Here is a 20,645-nt window from a genome sequence, read left to right on the forward strand (position 1 = left end):
TCCTTTTCTAATTTCACTTATTAAATAAGGAGTTCCGCTTGTAATATTAGTTGTAGTTTGTTATGCAATCGGCCCCTGGTCATCATTTTCGAAGTCGGCACTTCCTAAAACCTATAAAACGATATTCATGACGACTTTTATGACAAAATACGTAGCCGCCATCTTGGATTATAAAATGATCATCGTTTTCGAATTCTGCACTCCCTAAAACCTATAAATCGACATCCGTGACGACGCAAGTTATCTTTATTTTCAGATCTAACAAATTGCTACAGAATACAAAGGACAAAAAAGAAGCGAGGAGGTAATGAAACAAGCAAAAATACAGATGATTCCTCGACGCAATTGGGTGATTCTTAAATTGTGTCCAGATTTTTTTGTCATAAAAGTTTTTATTTTTCACATATTACTCTCACAAGTTCCGTGACATTTCGACCTTGTAATTTTTTAAGTAAATGTTTTTGTTTATCTATGAGGATCTCACTAGAATAATATAATCAAGGTATGTTTATATTTGATGATTGAAATAGTAACGCAAAAAAAAATATATTTGTGTCTTATATTCCTGCCGAAGACTTTTATTTTACCTTTTCCTTCTACACAAGTTTGGCCAAGTAATAAGAATTTAGGGCTCTCAATTTTATTTTGACTTCTACAACAGTAAAGCTACGAGGCCATGTTTGGTATCGTGTTCGTATAAATTCGCAGTACCAAATTTAGTTAAGGTATCACATTGACACCATTCCGAAGTAAAAACATATAAACTTATTAAAATACTTTCTTTTAAACTCCTCTTCACGCTTAAACTGCTGAACAATTTTAATTTAAATTTGGTACACATATATTTTGAGTCCCGAGACAGGACATAATAAGTTATCTGAAAAATCATCCTTTAAAGGTGTGAAATGAGGTGTAGGGGGGAATTCAGAATTGACTTCTTGAAGTTAATACTGTTTAAGTTTAGGTTTGAAGTCATGATTTTTTATCATTTTTAACTAAATAAAAGATGTAGACCATCCCAAATTTCATATAAATCGGTTCAGCGGTTATTGATTTCCCGTACAAATTTCCACGCCACTTTTCACACCTTCAAAAGATAATTTTTGGTTATAAGATCTATCCTATGTCCTGTTCCGGGACGCAAACTATTTCTATACCAAATTTCAACGAAATCGGTTCAGCGGTTAAGCGTCAAGAGGAGTTTCAAAAAAACCGGCCAAGTGCGAGTCGGACTCGCGTATTAAGGGTTCCGTACATTAAGTCCGCCTCGCGCTTGACTGCACATTTCTGATAGGTTTTCCTGTCATCTATAGGTAAAGAACTATTTTGTGTATTCAGACGGACATATTTACATACAGACGCACGAGTGATCCTATAAGGGTTCCGTTTTTTCCTTTTGAGGTACGGAACCCTAAAAAGATTTTTTTTTATTTTGTGGAATGGTGTCAATGTGATACTTTAAATGGATTCAGCACCCCAGATTTATACGAAAACGATACCAAACACGGCCTAGCACCTTCACTGATATAGATATATCAAGATAAAATTGAGAGCCCTAAATAAACTTTCAAGAGCGGATATCTCCAAAACTATTCAACATATCGAAAAAATTGACTGAATAAACTTGTAACAAATTAAATTAACTTTCATTTTGTATAAGTGGCCATGTCGCTGAAATGGGACCTTCAAAGCCCCCTCTCTCCCCCCCGCTCAAGGGCTACGGCCGGGGACTTTTGATATATTCACCTCCTAACTTGTCAAACCGAGTTACGGAGTCAAAAATTGTGTTCCGAGCATTTCCCTCTACAACTTTTGGAGCATTCGTTGCCTGACCTAAGTAGCTTATTGCATTTCTTTAAAAACTTTTCTGTAAAAGGTTGACGGGTGTTGGGTGTTTATATGGTTTCGGTCGATTATTATCATTTGCATTGCCCATGATGACTTACTAGAATTACGAGCACACGAGACACTAATAGTAGTTTGACAAACCTTGGTTTTCAAGAGGTATTTTATATTGACATTTGCTGTCAGATTTAGTCGCAAACCGCACGCAAAGTGCACACAAATGTGTCGACACCTTGTTACGGAAAAGTGTAGACACGGCGACGACACTTTGTTTCGAAACAATTCTAGACACATTGTGTGGACTCTGTTACGACACATCTGACATTTAGTTACCACTTTGTGATTCTGCGACTGGAATGGTTATATGGGACGTATCTACGCAGTTTTCGGCAGTGTTGCCAGGGCTCTTTGAGTTACGTTTCGTTTAATGAAAAGTCACATTTTCGTCCTTGCATTATAATATAAAAAGGAAAATATAGTAAAATTGTTTGTTTGTTGTTTTGTTATTAAAAACAAAACCGGCCAAATCATAAGCCGAGCACATTGCCGCACGACGAGGGCCAACAAAAGTCACGAAAAATTTGACTTGCCACCATCTGGCAACACTGACGTCTACGCTACGGTAACGTACCTATGGTCTACGCTACTTTATGTTAAAAGTAGGTTGTATTAAGAGTTGAAGTCAAAGCCTCTGGCAATATATGAAACTGAGGCCTCATAATATCACTGATGTGACGACGTCTAAAATTTACGGTGCTTTAAGATTGACAGTCTTTGTTACTTACTAGTATCTGGTATAAGTTGATATTTTAAGCAAACCAGCTGATGTGACACTTAAATTGCATGTTCGGTCTTGGCAGATTTTGGCTGCGTTAAAATGTCAACGACCTTAAGAAAAGGTCGGCAAGGCAAGTGCAAGTGGAATTTAATTTCCGAAACATTACATGTTCTCGTAGTTGATCTCCTTTACGTTACCTCTAAAACCTAATGGCTGACCAACTGACGGAGTGACCAGACACTAATTTGATAGGACTCTTGAAAAAGTTTGCCAGAATGACCTGCAGGTGTGAAAAATGAATAGAAATCATACAGCGAGCAACATCGGCCTGTCACTACCAAATACTACCAATTGACCATGAAACTTAAAGAAAGGGAAAAAAGAAAATCTATAGTAGGTCGTGCTTGCAATCCTGGCAGCTATAGTCTGCTAGACAGAGAAGATAAGTCATAATCATGAAATTGAATGCATTGTCTAGACAATAGGTACCTACTTATATCTTTTATATCAGATGAAGCCTATGAGCAATAACGACCTATGCTTGAACAATTATTTGATGTTCACGATTATTCGTTGGTCATTCAGGGTAGGAATAGGTACCTAATGATCGACTTCCTAATATTTAAAATTAGAAGTAGAAATAATGGTTAAAGACGTCTTTGAACTATATATCTACACTATAGTAGACCCAAACCAAACGGACGACTGGGATCATATCGTCTCGTCGTACCGTCATCTGCTCCAGTTGGTGTATCAGTGACTCCTGGTCTCGATTACGCTGCTGCTGCAAAACAAAGAAAGGCACCACCGAAGGTGCCCGAATCTGCTTCTCGAGATGAGAAGCTACCCCGCGCCGAAAAAGGTTTCCCGCAGGCGTCGAAGGAGAGGCGGCCGCGCAAGGCGCCTCGCAAGAGCCAGTGTGGCACAGCGGAGCCAGATATTGCATCTGGACTGAGGGCTGCCACGCCGAATACGGCGCTATACGTATCGCGCCTGCATGTTTCCGCCACGGCAGACGATATGGTGGAATATCTTCGCAAGAAGACCCGTTACGAGTTGAAAGTGTTCCAGCTGCGATCGCGACATTACGTGCACTTCAGCTCGTTTGTGGTGCGCGTGCCGCGGCCGCTGCTGGAAGCCATCGCGAGCACGGACTTCTGGCCGAAGGGTGTGATATTTCGGCGGTTCCGTGGGAATCTGCCGAATCCTACACCAGAGCAAGTGACGCCGCAACAGAAAACTGCGTCACGAAAATGATTTTTTAGTATTTAAGTTTTTTATTATTGTATATATATGTTAGTTTGTAAGGTATGTATCTATGGGCCTTAGTAGCCTGAAAATAAATGCTTTGATTGATTGATTGATTGATATCTCTATCTCTCTCACCCTACCTTGAACCATGCGAGCGTGAATGAGGAGATTTACGACCCCAGTCGTCCGTTTGGTTTGGGTCTACTATAGCTACTATACGTCATACGTCATACTATGGCAGATGACGGAACAGAAGCCCATAGGAAGGGCAATCCTCGAAAGGAAATGGCGCTGGATCGGACACGTACCGTACCGCAGTAGGCGGTCGGGGAGGCCTTGTACTACATGGAGGCGATCAGTTGAGAAAGAGGCTGGCTCAACTGGACTCGGCTGGAAAGAGCTGGAAGAAGCCGCTCAAGATCGTGGCAAATGGAGGATTCTTCTGTGAGCCCTATGTCCCTAATGAGGGATAACAGGAATGCATCATCATCATCATCATAGCTACTATACCACTGAACACACGTACAGTCAGCAGAAGATAGCGGAGCCCAATGACAATCGTACACAACCGCCTAACGAAAAGAGAAAATGTACTAATAATGGACTAATATTTCTATAAATTATTTAAGTAGGTACATGTTTATTTTCTATGAACGATTGTCATCTTGGCTATGCCCCCAGGTCTTCAAAATGATGCACACGCTTTTATTCCCTTAGTTACTTAGTTACACCTCGCCCGCACACCGGTAACAAGGAAAACCCATAAAATAGATGGTCTAAGAGTTAACTTCTTTAATAATAGGTACAGTCACCTGTAATAATATGTTACGGAACGAAGGCCGCAAATATATCTGATACGATATTATTTGTAGAGCCTTAAAGAGCGTGTCACATATTTTTGTGGCCTTCGAAGAGTAACATATTATTTCAGGTGGCTGTCCCTATTTTATATGAAGAACTCGTGAATTTCTTTATCTTGGTGGCTAATCTAAGTGGTCATTCCTATCTATGGAATCGAATTACCCACCCATACAGGATGTATTAGTTCTCTTGTTCTTATAAATGCCAAGGGCAACACATTGAGGTAAGATTTGAAACAATCCATAAAATAATTGCGCCTACGAGTTAGTTAATATTATCAAAGATATTTTAATCATATAAGAGCTGTAAAGTCTACGGAAATGTTGCTTTTAATATGACGGCAGATTGAGATGGCGGCTGAGCGACTAAACCGATAACTGAAAAATTTACAAGTTACTAGATAGAAAAATGGCGGATTTGCAGTCTTTGAACCCATCATATTGAATAAATTTTGAGTTATTTCTTGTTATCATCAGCGAATTTTTTGTCACAATTTGCCGCCCCTAAATAATATCTTGCCGCCCTAGGCCCGGGCCTACTGGGCCTTAGGGCAAATCCGCCACTGCATGGTGCCGCGCAGCGCCATCTACTTCAGCTATAAACTCCGAGGCACGATTTAATCCTAGATTTTTCAACTCTTCAACAATCAATAAAATCTTTGTTTATACTTAACATAAATTCGGCAAAACTAATACCTATACTTTGCATTTGTCCCTACCTATTCATTCTATTATGGTTAGGTACCTACGGTTGCAATACAATAATCAGGGGTTATCCATTAATTTAGTCACACATTTAGGGAGTGGGAAGGGGTCAAAATATGTGACAAGGGAAGGGAGAAAAAAACCTTCGTTACGTAAACTCTAAATCATATTAGATTCCAAAAAAAGTAAGACAATGTTGCCACTTTTTACTAGCGCGTCTTGTATTTATGTAAAAATAAGTAAGTAAAAGTACTTTTTTAAATCGGAGGAGTAAAATTACCAATAAATATATTATCTTAGCGTGTTTATTTATAAAAAAGGAATTTACTATTTTACAAACAAATTATTGCAGTGGCAACATTGTCTTACTTTTTTTGGAATCTAATTATGATTTAGAGTATAGGTAACAATGTAAGTTTATATGTCAAATGCTAACAAAATCTGTCACAATTGTTTATATTATTTGAAATTTCTATTGAACTCCACTTTACTTACAAAAATATAAGTATAAAAAATCTTGTTTTTGACGTGATAACGTCTTATAATCGATGAACACCGGTAGCATGCACGAAAAAGAGTCACGTTGTGGACAAATCTCCATGGTAACGTTGTGGACGGATCTCCATGGTAACGTTACGTAATGTAATGGTAATGTTTTCTTATGACGTTATCACGCAAAATTATCGTCCGTAAACCGACTTTATAGACAACCATATTTTTTTTTACATAGGTACCTAACTTGCAATAAAATCATGTCAATTTGTAAAGGTCAATGTAACGGCCTTTAGGCAAGCACAAAGGAGAAACGTTTCAGGATATACTTAAAGTAAGTTGGTAGAGTGCATTGTCCTGTTCAATAATTCTTATTGCTAGCACGGGCAGGTAAACTTTTTGAACAAACCAATGTAAGGTGACCTCAAGATCAGTAAAAAGTATGCGTAATTGGAGGACGTAATAAGCTGGTTATTCATGCTGGTAGCTGGTACCTACAACTGAGTCGAATCGTCCGCACTCGTCAAGCTTTATCTAAGCGCTTGAATACCAACATATCTTGGCTTTATAATGCTGTTATCGAGCATAAATAACCGTAAAGTGTGGGATCTCTGTCCAGTTACATTACCTACTTGTAACGGATTCTGAGATCAGGCTATTTATTTTCCAATAAAGGATAAAAATACGAAACTTTCGCTATGCATTTTAGTAGGTTACCTACGCTAAGTAAGTTAAATTAGGAATGGCCACAAATGTAGACTAGCAAACTCTCTTCAGAAATTGCGCGAGCTTGATTATATTTTTCCTATAAAATTATATTACTAAACTAAGTATCTATCACAATTAAGTCAATTAAAATACCTAAGCATATGATGCTTTTATGATATTAACATTTTGATATCCGGAGTTGACAAGTGCGTAGCTACATAAATTATCTTAAGTAGGTATAAATATTGCAATATATGTATTTACAAGCCGGAGGTAACGTTATAAAAAAGTATAAAATTTCTGTGATCACTGGACCGTGGAGCAAAGAGGAAGTACGGAGCTAAGTCCTTGATCTGTCGGCGTTGCCAATTAAAATAAGTCACCTATCGAAGTGCCTATCAACGCATATTTATTTTATTTTAATATACTCTAGTTATACATTTTGTGACATGCAATAGTGTATTTGTATGTCACAAAATGATTTATACATATAATGTTTCGACAGGTGGAAGATTCAATTGGTACCTAATGTATCTACAGAGTAACTATTTATTAATCTGTGTCTACAGTACAATTCATACAGTATGGAAAGCGATGTTTCGCTATTTTTTGCTGTTTTAGGCTGACTAGTTAAGCCCGACTTTAGAGGCTAACAAAATGATAAACACATTATCCACTCAATATTTTAGATAAAATAAGAACATTGAATGTAGGTACCTACATAAATTCGTAAAAGGATTATTAGAACTCTCGTAAGCTTAAAAACAGGAGTTAAACATTATTTTAGGATTTGTTACAAAATGGAAAGAAAGTACAAGTTAAATATTATATGCAGTGAGTTTCAAAGGATATCTACCTACATTGTGCACGTTGTTAATGATTTCTTGTCCTTTGATTTAGTTATTAAGAAAACCTTTGCGACGTTTTAAACCAAACGTTACCGCATTTTCGGTTCTCGGTTCTTTGCTGCATATATGTTGTAAAGAAATCAGTTTTTAGACAACTCGAATAAATTTAAAACAATTCAAAGTCACTCTACTTATCGGTACCTCCACAAAGCCCACCTATGCATCATTAAAATAACGAGGACGATAAACCGGGGCCGCTCAAGGCCCTCGCGCCCTATGGCTCGCTTAATTTGACGTAGGCCCAAACGGAATAAAATCGAAAGGCTATCTCTGACTCAGACGACATGCTAGGCAATTCACAAATATGCCGTGACTTGTGATACGACTTAGCTCCAGTATAGCTTGAACCCTACTATGAAAATAGCGAAAACGTTAACGTTTATTGTACTACAAACATACATGACTAAATACACTGTTAAAAGTCATGACTCATGACTTTTATGTCGTGTGAAAACAGAAAAAAGGTCTTTCTAGACCAGCATTTCCCAAATTATGGACCGCGACCCATTGGTGGGTCGCGAGCGAATATTGAGTGGGTCATGTTATTTACGAAACTGTTAAAAATGTTACGCAACCGTCACTCTAAGCAGAGTGGTCAAATTCTACAAGCCTACCAAGAAAGCGTCCTTTATACTGGTCCGCTTGTATGGAAATGTTATGGTGAGCGCGGCGAACAGCAAACGGTGTGCGCGTCGGTAATACGAGGTAATGTACGCCGGCTTACCTTGGCAATGAAAGTGAAATGGACGCACTGCACACATACGTATAAAAACCGGAGCACTCCTAGCCGAAATTATTCAGTTGCCAACTTTAGAACCAGCAACATGTACGCCAAGGTACTAAAAATAATTAGTTTTGTTGCGCAGTAATAAGGATTTCATCTAGTCTCATTCGTCAACTTTTCGTAATATTTTGCAATAGTGTCGGGACGATCTTTCGACAGAGCCGTCCTTTGTCTCAAGAGTTAATGGACTGCATTGCTTTAAAAGATGGAGGCTAAAAAAGTCTGTATATAGAGCTTACAAAAGTTTCGAATGCAAAGTAGAAGAACACATTTTAAAGTTGAAAGTTTCAGTTGGTGCACTGTAGGGAAAGTTCAGCAGTAAATTGTAGGTGTTGGTGGGTGTTTTTATTAAATGACGGTTATTTTCAGGTGATCGTAGCTCTGTGCGCCGTGGGCATGGTCCGCGCTGGAGGTCTCCTCGCAGCAGCTCCAGTGGCCTACTCCGCTCCCATCATCACCAAAACCATCACCCCGGCGGTGTCCTCCGTGTCCTCCTACTCCACACACACCGCGCACGGTAGCCCGGTCGCTGCGTACGCCGCTGCCCCCGTCGCCACCTATGCCGCCGCTGCCCCCGTCGCGTACGCCGCCAAGACTTATGCCGCTCCCGCCATCGCGACTTACGCCGCTGCCCCCGTGGTGACCAAGACCATCACCCCCGCCGTGTCCTCCGTGTCGTCTTACTCGACCCACACCTCTCACGGTTCCCCCGTGGCCACTTACGCTGCCGCCCCCGTATCCTACGCCGCTCCCGCAGCCTACGCCGCTCCCGCAGCCTACGCCGCTCCCGCAGCCTACGCCGCTCCCGCAGCCTACGCCGCTCCCGCAGCCTACGCCGCTCCCGCAGCCTATGCCGCTCCCGCCGTAGCCGCGTACTCCGCCCCCATTGTTACCAAGACAATCACCCCTGCTGTGTCCTCCGTGTCCTCTTACTCTTCCCACACCGCCCACGGTTCCCCCGTTGTGGCTTCTTACGCCGCTGCCCCCGCCGTGGCCACTTATGCCGCTGCCCCCGCCATCTCCACATACGCCGCTCCCGCCATCTCTACCTACGCCCACGCCGCTCCCGTCCTGAAGTCGGCTGTGGCCTACTCCGCCGCCCCCGCAGTATCTCACCTCTCCTACAGCGGACTCGGTGCTCAATATGGTTGGTAAACTGAATCCCACGAAACTTTTGTAAATAGAGAATGTAGAAAATAAACAAGTTGTTTATTATAAAATGTGTCGTGTTTATATGAAATCCCTCATACATTATCCTACATAATTATTAGAAGGAGGCTGTAGCACAGCCCTTAGTTCCCAGTCCCACACAGACGTGTAGACACACCCTCATACACATTTTATCCCTTCTGACCATCCCCGGTTACAAGGCTTAATTATGAGGTTAAATATATGTCGTCGGTAAATTGTAAGAATCCGCCGTTTACAAACGGCGTCGGCACTTTGCAAACGTTTCGTCGTTGTAAAATGTCGGCATTATGTATACCTTATGGCAATAACGGCGCCGTTTGTAATTTGCCACGGCATTTTGGTCGAATTAGTTCTTTATTTTACCACGCGTGGCGCTGCACATCAAAACTATGAAAAACGCTGGGGTGTCCATCAAATCTGGAGTTTTTGGATGGTCCCACCGCACTGTTTCTTTTCAAAAAACGTTTCCTTCACAACTTAACTAGACACAGCCCCGCTTCGCAGGGCTCCTAATTCTGGGCGGTTTGCCCTTCGGGCATCTGAAGCTACCTAACGAACCTACACCTACCTACCTACGCTTTTTTCCTCAAAGTGTATTGTTTTCATGGACGTCACACTAAATCAATAGGTAGGTAGCTAATTGGCCAATTGTGTTTTTTTTAAATACATTTCCTTTTTATAGACAGAATACAGGTGTCCATTTTTAATTTTCGAGCATCTTAACACTTATCTATTGACCTATGTAAAATAAATAGATAATTAACATTCAATTAATAAACAAAAAATATGACAAATTATTAATAATTTATACAGAAATTAAGCATGTAAATACTTTATACAATGTTTAATATATTCTATGTCCAATTGTCCATCTACAATAAAAATATACATATGTATATATAAATTAAATGTATTAAATTTAAACACTGTATATATGTAATGGCCAGATCTTACGAGTACGAATAGTACGATTGATCATTTCATGATCGGGCAATCATTTCATGAATAGTTCGTTTTGTCACATCATATAAAAGTCAAACCTAACCTAACCGTCATCATGAAGTGATCAATTATAAAATGGGCTTTCATGAAATTAAGATCAAAATCTATGACGTGGCTACGATATAATGTAAGACATTACGTAAGGTAGGTACGTTTAATTCAAACACAACCCACGAGTTGTAGTTGGGTGGAAAGGTACCCTTACTACATTTGCAATATTATTAAAGTGTATTTTTTTACAAATTATTATAAACACGATGTTTTGATTATAATTATAATTTATAACTCTGTATTAAATGCAAACCAAAATGAACATAAGTCTTAACCGTTAAGTAACGCCATCTAACTATTGACGAGGATCTCTAGAACTGTGTCGTAGGGTGGTATTCCACGTGTCCTGTCTTTTATTTTATTTATTTTCGAACGAACGAGCGAAGCGAACGAAGTTCAATCTTACATTCGACTTGGGACACGCGGCTGGCTAGGGGCACGTCCCGGCATTTCGATGTTTTTAAGATATTGATAAGATATTATGTTGATACTCAGGAACTTAAGTAAAATTGTTCTAATTTAAATAAAATTGGGTAAACGTGTAGTTGAGGGCATTATATTTTAGTCATTAAATTATGAGCAAGCTCGATCAAGGGGTTATTGAGGTAGAAGAGCTTAGAAGGCTAAAAAGCTATTTGTGAGGGGTCTTGCTATTCTGGTCATCTTATTGCAAGAAAGTATGGTCGAGTTTGGTATCAAATGAAAGTGCTCGGTTTACACATTTATTATTTATTTTAGGTCGTATAGTAGAAACAATTTCTTCATAAGTTAGAAACGCGCATGTGACACCCTTAATATAGCAACATCAACAACGGCAACGGTGGCCAAAATCGAGAAAAAAACTGTCTAAAAAATGAATTTAGCAAGGAGCAAGTACCAGGGCTTCATGAGTTACGAGAAGGTGTCATTGACCAACCCGCCGGGGCGCGTACCTACGAGTATGAAGGTATCGCGGCTGCTCGCGTATCTTAAGGCCCTGTACATATTGGGCCAGCGTGGGCCAGTCTAAGGGACGCATTTATGCGTTAGAAGGAGCAAGTGATATTGCTACCTATCTCATTCTACCGCATGGCTGCATCCCTTGGACTGGCCAGCGTGCAGCGTTGGCCCAGTATGTACAGGGGCCTTTAGCTGGTTTTTTGAACTAGCTGATTCTACTACATAGTTTAAAGTATTATTTTTGTTGACTCGTAGAAAAAGTATTGTATACAATAGTGATATAATCAAGCTTTTCAATCTCGTACTACTAAACACGGTACTCGACTGAAAAGCTCTCTATTATATCACGATTGTATAAAATACTATTGATCGTTCTTATCCCAGACATAAATACACTTTTTTGTGTGAAACTGTATAATCACTCTAAAATAATGCCTATTGTGCAATGCAAGATGGTGGCCATGCACTATGTCATAATGTTCGTCATGGATGTCGTTTTATAGGTTTTAGGGAGTGCGGATTTCGAAAATGATGACAATTTTGGAATCCAAGATGACGGCCATGCATTATGTCATAAAAGTCATCATGGATGTCGTTTTATAGGTTTTGGGGGCGCAGATTTGGAAAATGATGACCATTTTGGAATCCAAAATGGCGGCCATGCATAATGTCATAAAAGACGTCATGGGTGTCGTTTTATAGGTTTAGGGGGCGCAGATTTTGAAAATGTTGACCATTTTGGAATCCAAAATGGCGGCCATGCAGTATGTCATAAAAGTCTTCATGGATGTCGTTTTATAGGTTTAGGGGGCGCAGATTTCGAAAATGTTGACCATTTTGGAATCCAAAATGGCGGCCGTGCAGTATGTCATAAAAGTCGTCATGGATGTCGTTTTATAGGTTTTAGGGGGCGCAGATTTTGAAAATGATGACCGTGACCTGTGCATGGCCGCCATGTTGGAATCCAAAATGGTCATCATTTTCGAAATCTGCACAGTGCACACCTGTTTCAAATAAGGTACCTATTATAGATGCATCCTAGTAAGTCAACAACATCTATATCTATAAGTACTATCGAAATGTACTTTGATAGTAGTAGTAAGAAATGGAATCTGAAAGGAATCAAGTAATGCATTCCTGTAATGAGGAATCGACATTGATTCCAATTACTAGTAATTGTAATATTCGAAAAATTGATTCCTGATTCCTCAAATGGAATTGTACTTCGTAATTCGGTATTGTTAGATTACAAAGTAATCAGGGAATCGGTAATCAGATTACAAAGTAATTTCAAGTAATCGTGGAATCAGGAATCAATTACGAAATGCCCATCTCTGCGTCTAAGTAGCACTGCATTCAGCATTCAATTGATCGTTTTGGCGAACCGCGAGTTCTCAGTTCGGGGCAAACTACTAGTTTTATTGTATTTAAGTAAAATGTGAGACGCAATATAAATTGGACAAAGATATTGGACAGATGGAATACCACCAGTACCTACGCATAATTATTAGACCGTAGTTTGACTTCTGATCCTCGTAGCGGTGCTTTGAGGCTTCAAGAAACTCGATGTTGAATCATAAAGTGGTGGTAGGTAACTTTATTCCACAACTTACAACTATGGTCCAAGTTCATTTTCCAGTAAAATATGTATAAATATTTTTCAAATCATAATGAGTAGGTATCTAATATAGAAAAAGCATAAGTATATCTCATATATAAGCAACAATTTTTTTTTATTACAATATTTATATTTATTTGCTTAACATACAATATATGTACAGTGGTACTACTAAACGAAATTAATAACTAGCTTAAATCTAAAATAGGCCCTTGAGGCATTGTACCAAGGATGCTGGCGGCATTTCCTTGCTGTATCGCAATGCTGATACGTTGTGCGAGGTAGCCGCCAGCTCTTCGGTCACCAGTTACGTCAATCAGACGCTTCGCGATTTCTGCGAACAACTTAAATGTAACAGATACGTTACGTTAAAAACTGGACCATAGTTGTATAATAACCCCCTTATTCAGAAACGTTTACTAAAGTTGACAAGCCGATAATAATCGTTTGTCCTTTTCCGACATATTAGTATGATGGAAAGGGACAAACGATTATTATCGGCTTATCAAACGTAAACGGCTTAGTAAACGTTTCTGAATAAGGGGGTTATTATACAACTATGGTCCAGTTTTTAACGTAACGTATCTGTTACATTTAAGTTGTTTAGGGGGTTAGACTTTAAATACCTGATTTTACAGTACTTCATTGATATTGGTATAATTGAATTCTCATTTCGGGTATGGACGAATATTTTTTTTACGCAGGAGATTGCTACGACTATTTATTTACGCAAAGGCCATCTTCCTAGGGTAAACTTTGGTGTTTGATAGCCAAATTAAAACAATCATATTGATAGTCTTTTGGTTACCTGTATTACTATAAATAAACATAAACATAAACATAATTTATTCAAAAAACACGATTGAAAGTGGCAACTAAAATAATGATACATTCAAGCATTAAAACACACACTGTGAATGTATTAAACCACTCCACACGTATCGTATACACCACTCCAGGCAGAATATATTAGTTTTAGTCACAATTCGTTTTCGATAAATGAGACGAATATTCAGATCATTCAAGATCATTTATCAATTTGATATTTGAATCCACTTAAGCCTAGTGCCCTTTCAAATGTCCTCCTCTGCCGATGCCGTCCACTCTGTGCGCTCACTGAATGAGTACTTGTTTCAAATCATAGATGCCTTGACAATGAAAATGAAACACACTCTCAACATTTACTTGGTATAAAAACCAGGGCGTTCCTTGCTATAATCATTCAGTTTCCGACATCAATTGAAGCAACATGTACGCTAAGGTACTAATATTAAAAATCCAACTAATAACACAATATAAATGCTTTAATGAAAAGAGAGCTAAGAAATGTAAAAGTTAAAAGTTTGTACAATTGTCATATAGCGAGACTGAAATGTATTTTTTATTAAATACTTACTTAATGAGTATTAAGTATGTGTTGAGAAGATCGGCCGTTTTTGGGTATATCATTATCGAGTCCAAGACCATACTGACATTTTTGAAAGAATGTTATGGGCAGTTTGAACGTTACTTTAAAGTTTACTAGAATTAAGATTTTAATAACGGTTAAGGTAAGCAATTAAAAATGATACCTATTCTTAACGGATTTGTTACTTATGTTTCAGGTGATCGTAGCTCTGTGCGCCGTGGGCATGGTCCGCGCTGGAGGTCTCCTCGCAGCAGCTCCAGTGGCCTACTCCGCTCCCGTCATCACCAAGACCATCACCCCGGCGGTGTCCTCCGTGTCCTCCTACTCCACACACACCGCGCACGGTAGCCCGGTCGCTGCGTACGCCGCTGCCCCCGTCGCCACCTATGCCGCCGCTGCCCCCGTCGCGTACGCCGCCAAGACTTATGCCGCTCCCGCCATCGCGACTTACGCCGCTGCCCCCGTGGTGACCAAGACCATCACCCCCGCCGTGTCCTCCGTGTCGTCTTACTCGACCCACACCTCTCACGGTTCCCCCGTTGCCACTTACGCTGCCGCCCCCGTGGTCGCTAAGGCCTACGCTCCCGTATCTTACGCCGCTCCCGTATCCTACGCCGCTCCCGCAGCCTACGCCGCTCCCGCAGCCTACGCCGCTCCCGCAGCCTACGCCGCTCCCGCAGCCTACGCCGCTCCCGCAGCCTACGCCGCTCCCGCCGTGGCCGCGTACGCCGCCCCCGTTGTCACCAAGACAATCACCCCTGCTGTGTCCTCCGTGTCCTCTTACTCTTCCCACACCGCCCACGGTTCCCCCGTTGTGGCTTCTTACGCCGCTGCCCCTGCCGTGGCTACTTATGCCGCTGCCCCCGCCATCTCCACATACGCCGCTCCCGCCATCTCTACCTACGCCCACGCCGCTCCCGTCCTGAAGTCGGCTGTGGCCTACTCCGCCGCTCCCGCGGTATCTCACCTCTCCTACAGCGGACTCGGTGCTCAATATGGCTGGTAAACTGAATCCCATGAAACTTTTGTAAATAGATATAAAAAATAAACCAAATGTTTATTTGATTCTAGTTCTCCTTTTATTAAATTATTTTCCTTAGTACACATAATCGTAGATAATTAAAGTTAGGATTGATAAATACGTGTAGATGTCTAAAACATTTGTAGGAACAGGCTAACAGTTCGTGGAAATGAAATATTTGCACTGAAAAAGGCATGGGTAAATTATTTAAAGTGAATAGTTACTTTCAATAATTAAACTGTGATGAAAGCCAACCAAAAAATATGAAATATTGCTTTTTAGGGTTCCGTACCTCAAAAGGAAAAAAACGGAACCCTTATAGGATCACTCGTGCGTCTGTCTGTCCGTCTGTCCGTCTGTCACAGCCTCTGAAACTACTGGACCAATTAAGTTGAAATTTGGTACACATAATTATGTAAGTTTGTGACCCAAAGACGAACATGTAGCGTAAATAAATAAAATATTTAAACATGGGGACCACTTTCGGGGGGTAAACAAGATGATTAAATAAAGTTTTTCTAACTATTTCTTGTTACATATCAAATGAAAGAGCTCATTGTAAGAATTCAAATATTTTTTTTTATAATTTTAGAATAAACAGTTTAGAAGTAATTCAAGAAAATAGACAAACAATGACCTTTCCCCTCCTTTATCTCCGAAACTACTACGTCTAAAATTTTGAAGAAAAAACCCAAAATAGTTCTTTACCTATAAATGAGAGGAAAACCTTAGAAATGTACAGTCAAGCATCCGACGATGATCCGACGCCTACGGGTTTTTTAAAGACATTTCACTCACGTTTCACATAAAGGAATGCATAATTTTGATTGCGGCTGTACACGTATGGCGTAGCCCTTTTCATGATAGCAAATGATAGTTACCTAATCATAAATAATGATCATGACATCATTTTAAATTAACGTGAATACGTTACGCCGTGAGAGTCAGGATGGCGGGTGTACCTAGATAAAAATAAACAAAAAGCATACCATATTTTAGTACCTAATTTGTACTATTTGGTACCCGCCGCTGTCCCCGTGTCGTCTTACTCGACCCACACCTCTCACGGTTCCCCCGTGGCCACTTACGCTGCCGCCCCCGTGGTCGCTAAGGCCTACGCTCCCGTATCCTACGCCGCTCCCGTATCCTATGCCGTCCCCGTATCCTACGAAGCTCCCGCAGCCTACGCCGCTCCCGCAGCACGCACATGAATATGTGGAAATAGTTGACGTTGAACATACACATTTCTAGGGAACGCATCTTACATAATATTTTGCAGAATATTTTAGGTATTGAGAAGCCCGCGCCCAGATGGTGCTGCGTTTTCTAACATCTCACCAAAAACGACATGGCTGTAAATGTAAGTATGAATTACTTGTGTGTGAAACTATTAGGTACCTATTCCGGACCATAAAAATGCCTTGGGTGGCCAAACAAATTTGCTGAATGAAGAAGTGATGAAAATGAAGATGAAATATAAAAAAAAATATATTAGGTTAAGCATTATAGAGTTTGAAAACATTTAGATTTGGGTCCTCTTTGTAGCCCACTCTTTTCTAATAGGTACAGTCAGCATCAAAAGTAACGAATCAGAATACGCGTGTATTATTTTGTAATAGCTTAGTAAAATATAAAAGTTCCTGTATGTAGAACAATAATAGACAATAACAGATACTTAAGGAGGCGAATAATGTCGTATATTTTTTAATTTTTGGTATTTATTCTCGGATGGCAGATACTTTTGATGCTGACTGTACATAATATTAAATAGCCACAGCTATTTAATAAAAGCTTAGGTGAAATTAAGCTTAGGTGAAGTGAAATGAATGTATTAAAAAAAGCAACAACAAGTTTATTTCAACTGAAACAAGGAACAAAATATAAATAGGTACATATATGAAGAGAGTTGGTTGGTAGTGGTGGGTAAAGGCTAGGACTGCGGTAGGGCCGCCCCGTCGTCAAAGCGTAGGAATTTTTTTGTGGATTTAAATCTGTGCCGTGTGCCGCGGATGCACATGATGCTTGCGGCTTGATTTCGATAATTCGAAATTGTGATTTGGAGATCTAAGCCAGCCCATTACGACACTTAGGGATCTGTTCCAGCGGTCAGCAATAGCTTCACCGAGGTGTTTAATGAAGGCGGACATTTGAGGAGCGAAGACTCCGTCGACGGATGTAACGAGAGGGGTGAATGTTGCGTGACGTTTATCACAGGCGCTGCTATATTTTCGTTTTTTCTCCTCTTCTGCGGATTTTAAAACGGAAGCTACCGGGCGTGAGATATACGAGGGAGCGTCGGTGTCTCCGACACGGATGTCAAATAACGCCTCCCTCTGTACATTCCAAACGCCACGGCAGCAGAGGTCTACGAAGTCCACAATCGCCTTCAGTGATGATCGGTTCTCTGATAACGTTTCCCCATGCGTTTTGGCATAGTTCACCGGGCCGGGGCCGGGCCGGAGCTTCGGCCCGTTCTACCGTGAGTCATCCTTAATGCAATGCGTAACATTCGCAAAATAAAATTTAAATTAAGAAGTAATTTACAGTAATTATGTTAGGTACCAAGATTAACTAGCTTTATAGACGTAACGTGTTAAATTGCTGCAAAACCAGATCAAGGTTTCATTTTTAGCACTATTTTTTTACTTTTTGGCAACTAATTAAGACTCAATGTATTAAATTAAATTCTTACACACAGCACCCATAAAATGTGACACTATCCTGGAGTTAAAAATAGGGAACGAAAGATGTTTACCGACAAATTAGTCAATTAGGTACTGTTCATTAACAGTATGACACTGAAATATAAACAATAATAATTATGACAAATGTGTCATACCAATAATATACTTGCTATACCTGCCTTATATTATCCGTTGGTGGGTCGCGAGCGAATATTGAGTGGGCCCTGAAACTACTAGGGCATCTGAGAGTTACAAATAATATTCTATGCCCCCTTTTTAAGACGGCCAAGATGTGGGTCCCGAATTTGACAGTTTTTGTTAGGTGGGTCGGAGCCCAATCAACTTCACAAGAGTCGTAGAATGTATGGGGCCCAATACATTCTACGACTCTTCTCTTTCCGAACAGACTCTATTGAAAGCATACAATTCGGTGTTACAAATCAGTTTAACCTAGTGCGGCTAGTGCCCTTTCAAATTTAATGTCCTCCCCTGCCGTCCACTGTTCGCGCTCACTAGGAGCACCTAACTTGTTACACATCGTTACACATCGTAGACGCCTTGACAATGAAAGTGAAACTAGTGCAACATTTAGTTGGTATAAAAACCAAGGCGTTCCTTGCGATAATTATTCAGTTGCCAACATTAACTGAAGCAACATGTACGCAAAGGTATACAAGTAACTAAAATATTCTATTCATAGTAATGTCAGCTGAAAAAAATGAAAGGATTCTTAAAAACCGAACGTTAATAGGTACTTACTTAAGTTAAGAGTTGTTAGTTACATATATTATGATTTGTATATATCTAGCTAATAAATTTCAATAAAGTTTAGTTTTCCGAGTTAGGTAGTGCAGTAATAGGAGTAAGTTCCAGTGCAACGTGAAAAGCGCTAGTAGGTATGAGGTTTATGAATAGTCGCGCTTCTATCAGCCTTATCTTGTTATTGTTGGACTGTTAATAAGTAAGTAGGTAGGTAATACCTATTTAATTAGTAATGTCAACAATTTCAGTTGATCGTTGCTCTGTGCGCCTTGGGCACGGCCCGCGCTGGCGGTCTCCTCGCTGCCGCTCCAGTGGCCTACTCCGCTCCCGTCATCACCAAGACCATCACCCCGGCGGTCTCTTCCGTATCCTCCTACTCCACACACACCGCGCACGCTAGCCCCGTCGCCACGTACGCCGCTGCCCCCGTTGCTGCGTATGCTGCCGCTCCCGTCGCGTACGCCGCCGCCCCCGTGCTCGCGAAAACTTACGCTGCTCCCGCTTACACGACTTATGCGGCCGCACCCGTAGTCACCAAGAATTTTGCCCCAGCTGTGTCCTCTGTTTCATCTTACTTGCCCCACACCGCTCACGGTTCTCTCGCTGTGGCCACTTATGCCGCTGCTCCGGTCGTCGCTCCCGTAGCCCACGCGTACGCTGCACCCGTTGTGGCTAAGACCATCGCCCCTGCCGTGTCCTCCGTGTCGTCTTACTCTTCGCACACCTCTCACGGTCCCGCTGTAGCCACGTACGCGGCTGCTCCCGCCGTGGCGTACTCGGCCGCACCTGCCATCTCCACGTACGCTGCTCCCGCAGTATCTGTTCATGCCGCTCCTGCGTACGCTACTTACGCCCATGCCGCTCCCGTCTTGAAGTCTACTGTGGCGTACTCTGCTGCCCCGGCGGTCTCCCACCTCTCTTATAGCGGTCTTGGAGCTAACTATGGTTGGTAAATGAATCGTAATAATTGTAGGTACTTAGGTACTAAATAAACAAATGAAAGAAATAATTTTGTCTTTGATTTTCATTTGATTTTAAATAACATATTTCAATAGGGAATTCCCTGCTACAAAAAATAATTGACCACACAGAACCTATAATACCTACTTAGGTAATCCTAATGATAATCTAGCTAGACATAAATGGCTCACTCATTAACGCAGAGCCTAAAAACTACAAAAGTTAGAAAGTCAAAATGTGAAGCGATTCTGAAAAATTCAACATTTATGGGGGAATAAGGTTTGTTGGTGGTAAAAGTTTGGAGCTAGGAACTTGAAATTTCGTGAAAAGCCATTATATATAAAATAAAATAATTCAGCCTATTAGGTATACGTCCCACTGCTGGGCACAGGCCTCCTGTCATGCGCGAGAGGGCTTGGGCTATAGTCCCAACGCTAGCCCAATGCGGATGGGGGAAAAGGCATTATAATTATTAAAATACAGGAAAATAAGTTTGTCTGTTTTCGAAACCTAATCCCTTAAGAGGGGGCGTAAAGCCAGGAAATCAGAAAGGAACACCTTTACCACTTTAGAGTTTGCCCTTGCGAATATAGTCTAGTTTCCGCGTGAATCCATAGCCTTTTCCCTTGATACTTTATGTCTCTACTAGCGACCCGCCCGGGCTTCGCACAGGTTAAC

At 40.8% G+C, this 20,645-nt stretch overlaps 2 protein-coding genes across 2 annotated transcripts; both read left to right on the plus strand.

Moving 5' to 3' along the window:
• The first annotated feature begins 8,255 nt into the window (after positions 1-8,255).
• Positions 8,256-15,579, plus strand: LOC134794573 (uncharacterized). The gene is made up of 4 exons (XM_063766383.1): positions 8,256-8,383; positions 8,701-9,482; positions 14,378-14,393; positions 14,737-15,579. The coding sequence occupies exons 1-4, from the start codon at positions 8,279-8,281 to the stop codon at positions 15,544-15,546; spliced, it is 1,713 nt and encodes a 570-aa protein (XP_063622453.1). The 5' UTR covers positions 8,256-8,278; the 3' UTR covers positions 15,547-15,579.
• Positions 15,580-18,882: 3,303 nt separating this feature from the next.
• Positions 18,883-20,016, plus strand: LOC134794300 (cuticle protein 16.5-like). The gene is made up of 2 exons (XM_063766063.1): positions 18,883-18,913; positions 19,256-20,016. Exons 1-2 carry the CDS (start codon positions 18,902-18,904, stop codon positions 19,958-19,960), a joined length of 717 nt encoding a protein of 238 aa, XP_063622133.1. The 5' UTR covers positions 18,883-18,901; the 3' UTR covers positions 19,961-20,016.
• Positions 20,017-20,645: the final 629 nt, after the last annotated feature.

Source organism: Cydia splendana, chromosome 10 (genome assembly GCF_910591565.1).
Source record: "Cydia splendana chromosome 10, ilCydSple1.2, whole genome shotgun sequence".
NCBI lineage: Eukaryota > Metazoa > Arthropoda > Insecta > Lepidoptera > Tortricidae > Cydia > Cydia splendana.